Here is a 4,836-nt window from a genome sequence, read left to right as displayed (position 1 = left end):
GGCTGCATGCGATGAGTTTCACAACGGGAAGGCGACGTAAAATTATATGCATATTTTCATGTATTTTATTCTGTATGGTAAACGCCTCCCTGTTTACTAACCGGAAGCGTACAATTTAGCTTATTACAACTTCGTGCCTCTGTCGCAAAGATCCTCAAATAGGATGTATGTCAGCGTGATGTAAAATAGGTTAATCATATGTAGTAATTCACTGTTCATTTTCTTTGGCTTTTTCATTGCGCATCTCTAAACAACTGGAGACCAGGGGTGAAGACGAAGAGACGAAGCAATTGGGTTACGACGATGAAAGACAGCCAATGACTTCGATTTCCATCAAATACTAGAAGAAAAAGAGATTTTTAAATTAATCAGAAAAGTCGCTTTCACGGGGGATGTAGGCTTCCGCGAAAGAGCTCACCTCGCCCAAAGTCAAAGCAGGCTACGCGGTGCGTTACAAATGTCCCCCCATATAAGAATTGATGGGTAAACTATGGGCGAGACGATAACGTCAATATAACGAGAATTTGATATCGTCACTTCGGTTTTACTGTTCTAAGCCCTTCTTCATTTCTTTTTCTTCGTTCCCTCTCTGTATCGATATCCTTATTTCTCCCAATTTATCTCTATTCTAGTCGACCGGTCCTTCTGCATCTTTCTTTCTCGTTCCCTCTCATCCTCCTCCACGCTCAGGACTCGGTGAACATAGATGGGGGCTAAGCAGTCGAAAGAGAGAAAATTGTACGAAGCGGTCCGCCAGCTCGATATCGACGCGATCAGATCTCTCCGCGCCGAGGGAGCTTCCTTGAATGTATGATATTATTCTCCTTATTCTGTTCTAGCTCGTTCATTAAGTGATACTTCAATGAGTAATTTCTTATCCCCTGGTATGTATTGGTGCTAATTATATGAACCTAGTGGATAAGTCCCTCAGGGAAGACGGCTCTAATTCTCGCGTGCTCAGCGTCTTTTTATCTTCGAGCTGTCATTTTACTGATCGAAATGGGCGCGGACGTGAACTTTTACCATCCAGGTGGGTCTCTCTCTCTCTCTACCTATCTATCTATCAATCTATCTCTCTATCTATCTATCTATCTATCTATCTATATATCTATCAATCTATCTATCTATCTGTCTATCTATCTGTCTGTCTGTCTCTCTGTCCATCTATCTGTCTTTCTGTCTGTCTGTCTATCTATCTATCTATCTATCTATCTATCTATCTATCTATCTATCTATCTATCTATCTATCTATCTATCCATCTTTTTCTTTATCTTATTCTCTCTCTCGTTATGTCTCAGTTTTTTCTCTCGTCGTTCTCCCCGCTTATTTCTTATTTCCTCTTCTGTCTTTTTTTCTTTCCTCGTTCTCCGTCTCTCTCGATCTCTTTACTTCTCTCTTTTTTCTTTCGTTGCTCTCTTTGTTTTATTGTTTTCTCTTTCAAGTCTCGGCTGTACCATAAGCCATCGAAAATGAATTATTAATTCTGGTGCCAGGGTCACAGGTTGGGACTGCTCTTAACAGAGCAGCTGGACGAGGCGTTGAGCAGACTGCAATCCTTCTCTTATCGCACGGAGGTAATCAGCCTTTCTGCGGCTTAGCCTGAAACTTGTGGTTAACCCCATATTGAATTAGTTTTTCTTTTCTACATATGTATCCTTGATTCGCTCTCTGAGAACTAAACTATGATCGGCCGCCTTTATTCAAGCGAACCCCCTTTATAAGGATTGCTTGGGCCGTAATTCTCTTGATGTCGCTCGAACAGGAGGCCACACGAACATCGTCCGCGCAATTGAGGTATTGAAACGAAACTTTTCCTTATTTTAAGAAGACAGAAATAGGTACCAAGTTTAAGAATAACTTAACTTACGAGGGCGGCAAATACTATTCATAGCTAGTTTATTTAAATTTATCAATTGATTCGGGTGTCCCGTATAGTTTTTAGTCCTCGATTTCGCCTTTTCTCAGGTGCAGATAAACGCATCGTGACAGAAGTTCCCGAATAGGTAGATATTTTTAACCTATCAGCTGAAGTATTTTCGACGTGCTTTGTTACAGGATAATATCTGTTTTTTTTCCGGCTGGTTACTGGTGAACGCCACGCTTTACGGTTCACCCTCCTCAAGCGTCGAGTAAGGGAAAACGTATGCTAGAGTCAGTTGACTATTGAATTGGTTCGTGCGATTTTGGGCCTTAATATTTCATACTGGCAGATGGGCCGTAGTCATCCCCCGCGACAATTCTCTATCCAGCGGAGCAGCAGGTCTGAATATCGCTCTTTATTCCGACAAACAGGTGAACTGACTGTAATTTATCAGAATCCAATAACTCTATTTTTGAAGTACGATACATCTACCTACTTATATTGTATGACACAATGATGGGCTTTACTATTGTATAAGCAGTCATCCAGGCCCCTCCGGGTCGTTAGCCGCGAGAGGTTCACTTTCAGAAGAGCTGATTTCAGGGGACCGAACGCTGAACTGATTTTCACTCACAATAGCTCCGGTGAGCTGCTTCCGATGTCTCCTCTCGTTTGTCTTGGTTATAACGTTTATTCCTTAGCAAGTTACCATCTGTTTCTTCTCATGACTAGGTGCCGAGCTGAAGCTTCTTTCCACTTGTCCTGAAGATCGGACCAAATTAAGTCTTCTCTACGACACGAATCCAGCAACGGTAACTCTCTTGCCTTTGTTAGGAAGGAACAGAATGATAAGCGAAAGGGGGAATACTACAAAACAGCATGAACTTGCAAATTTGTCAGCCAGGCAGCATAAACTTTCAGACATGTTCAAAAAATAGCACGCACCAATAGGAAGACGCCAAGTGGCGTCTTCTTATTTTTTTTATCAGCGATGGTCAACTGCTGACGTGGTAGCCAGGTGGCTTCCACCGTGGTAGCCAGGTGGACTCCACGGTGGCATCCACATCTCCGGCCGCCGACGCCGACGTCTCCGGCCACCGCCGCCGCCGCCGCCGCCCGTCTCCGGCCGTCGCCAACGCCGCGCGTCTTTATCTCTCTCTCTCTCTATCTATCTATCTATCCATCTCTCTTTCTATCTCTCTCTCTATCTCTCTATCTTTATCTCTCTCTCCATGTTACATGTTACATTACATGTACCATCCATCTCTCTCTCTCTTACCCTCTACCGTTATCGATATCGATATTCCCCACTATCAGTTTTCGATATCGTTATCGATATTCCCAGAAACGGGCGGCGGCTGGAGACAGGCGGCATCGGCGGCCGGAGATGGGCGGCATCGGCGGCCGAAGACGGGCGGCGTTGGCGGCCGAAGACGGGCGGCGTCGGCGGCCAGAGATGTGGATGCCACCGTGGAGTCCACCTGGCTACCACGGTGGAAGCCACCTGGCTACCACGTCAGCACTTGACCATCGCTGACAAAAAAAATAAGAAGACGCCACTTGGCGACTTCTTATTGGTGCATGCTATTTTTTGATCTGAAAGTTTATGCTGCCTGGCTGACAAATTTGCAAGTTCATGCTGTTTCGTAATATTCCCCCTAAGCGAAACAGTTGTCTGTTATCTGTCCACGACCCGTGGTTGGTATATGTTGATATTTTTTTCTACTAGATAACCAGAATTTATCTTCCGTGTTCAGCCTAACGCTCCCCCGTTTGAGATGATCGGAACGCCAATCTCATCGCCATCTATTATGAAGGCCCATTCGTCTTCTTGGCAAAGGGGTGACATCGCCAAGGCCATCGCCGCTTCTATTCAATCGGCCATAGAGGAAGGGATTCCACTGTCCGAAGTCTGCATTGAGATGGGAGGAGATGAGAACTCGGCCACGCCTGTAGCACATCTCCGAGAGAGCTCATCACCAGCAAGGGTGAGAGTCGCGGAAGACGCCGGTACGAGTGAAGAGAAACCATCTTGTGTTGTCTGTGTGGACCGCGCAGTTGAGGCAGCTTGCGTCCCTTGCGGTCACGTGGCGGCGTGCATGGAGTGTTTAAGCGAGGTCAAAAGGAAGGGTTTCGGATGCCCTGTCTGTCGTGCCCCAATCGAGCGATTATTGAAGATCTATACAGTTTGATGAAGAATTGGGGATGCAGGAGATAGAACAGATGAAGAATAGGGGAAGGGACACTCAACTTAATCAAAAGAACCTTGTGTTTGATGATAATATTGCAAACATCTGCCAGTCTAGTAGTGTGTGATGGAAGTAATCTAGAAGAAAGATCATTACAAGAACAGTATTTTTCTTCGTTTTTGTTTCACGTTTGTTTCTTCCGTTTTTCCATCTTTCTGAGTGAGCGAGAAAGACTTCTTGCGTTCTCTTCTCGCGTTCTTTCTATCAGTTGGTATCAGAGCCACGGTGAAGATCAAGAAAGCTTGGGAAGATGCCGAGGAAAGCGCATAACTCTTCGCAGCCTGCATTCGAGTCCTTCGTGGATCAGGAAGCCATTGCCGTCAGAACTGGAAGTGCGGTGACAGAGTAGTAAACGCCGATCTCATTCCCGATTTTGACGAATACAAACTGTCCTCTTTGGTCAATGAAGATGGAGGTGTTTCTGGATGCCATAAGCAGTGCTATAGTGGAAAGGAAAAAGGATCTAAAAGCTCTATCAGTTCTTCAAGGTACGCTTACCGATGATATCCTTGCTCAATTAGATAACAAAAAGACTGCGAGAGATACGTAGGAAGCTCTAAGAAACATGAGCCTTGGAGCTGACCATGTCAAGAAGGCAAGGGTAGAATCTCTCAAACGGGAATTTGAGTTGCTGGTCATGGGTGAAGATGAACCATTATCAGAATTCGCTGGAAAGCTCTCCTGGGTGGTGATCAGATGCAAGCCTTGAGAAATAAGCTGGATGA

The 4,836-nt window shown here is 45.0% G+C and overlaps 1 protein-coding gene across 2 annotated transcripts; it reads left to right on the top strand.

Moving 5' to 3' along the window:
* Nucleotides 1-486: 486 nt before the first annotated feature.
* LOC144710220 (putative E3 ubiquitin-protein ligase XBOS34) lies at nt 487-4,238 on the top strand. Of its 2 annotated transcripts, none has more exons than XM_078583928.1 (9): nt 487-808; nt 916-1,030; nt 1,495-1,575; nt 1,707-1,795; nt 2,057-2,130; nt 2,212-2,293; nt 2,404-2,506; nt 2,595-2,674; nt 3,208-3,589. In XM_078583928.1, exons 1-9 carry the CDS (start codon nt 707-709, stop codon nt 3,397-3,399), a joined length of 918 nt encoding a protein of 305 aa, XP_078440054.1. In that variant the 5' UTR covers nt 487-706; the 3' UTR covers nt 3,400-3,589. The 2 variants fall into 2 exon arrangements, with proteins under 2 accessions (XP_078440054.1, XP_078440053.1); XM_078583927.1 differs by lacking the exon at nt 3,208-3,589 and adding an exon at nt 3,620-4,238 and having other exon boundaries at nt 491-808.
* Nucleotides 4,239-4,836: the final 598 nt, after the last annotated feature.

Source organism: Wolffia australiana, chromosome 12, assembly GCF_029677425.1.
Source record: "Wolffia australiana isolate 7733 chromosome 12, ASM2967742v1".
NCBI classification, from domain to species: domain Eukaryota; kingdom Viridiplantae; phylum Streptophyta; class Magnoliopsida; order Alismatales; family Araceae; genus Wolffia; species Wolffia australiana.
This window is presented reverse-complemented; position numbering and strand designations above follow the sequence as displayed.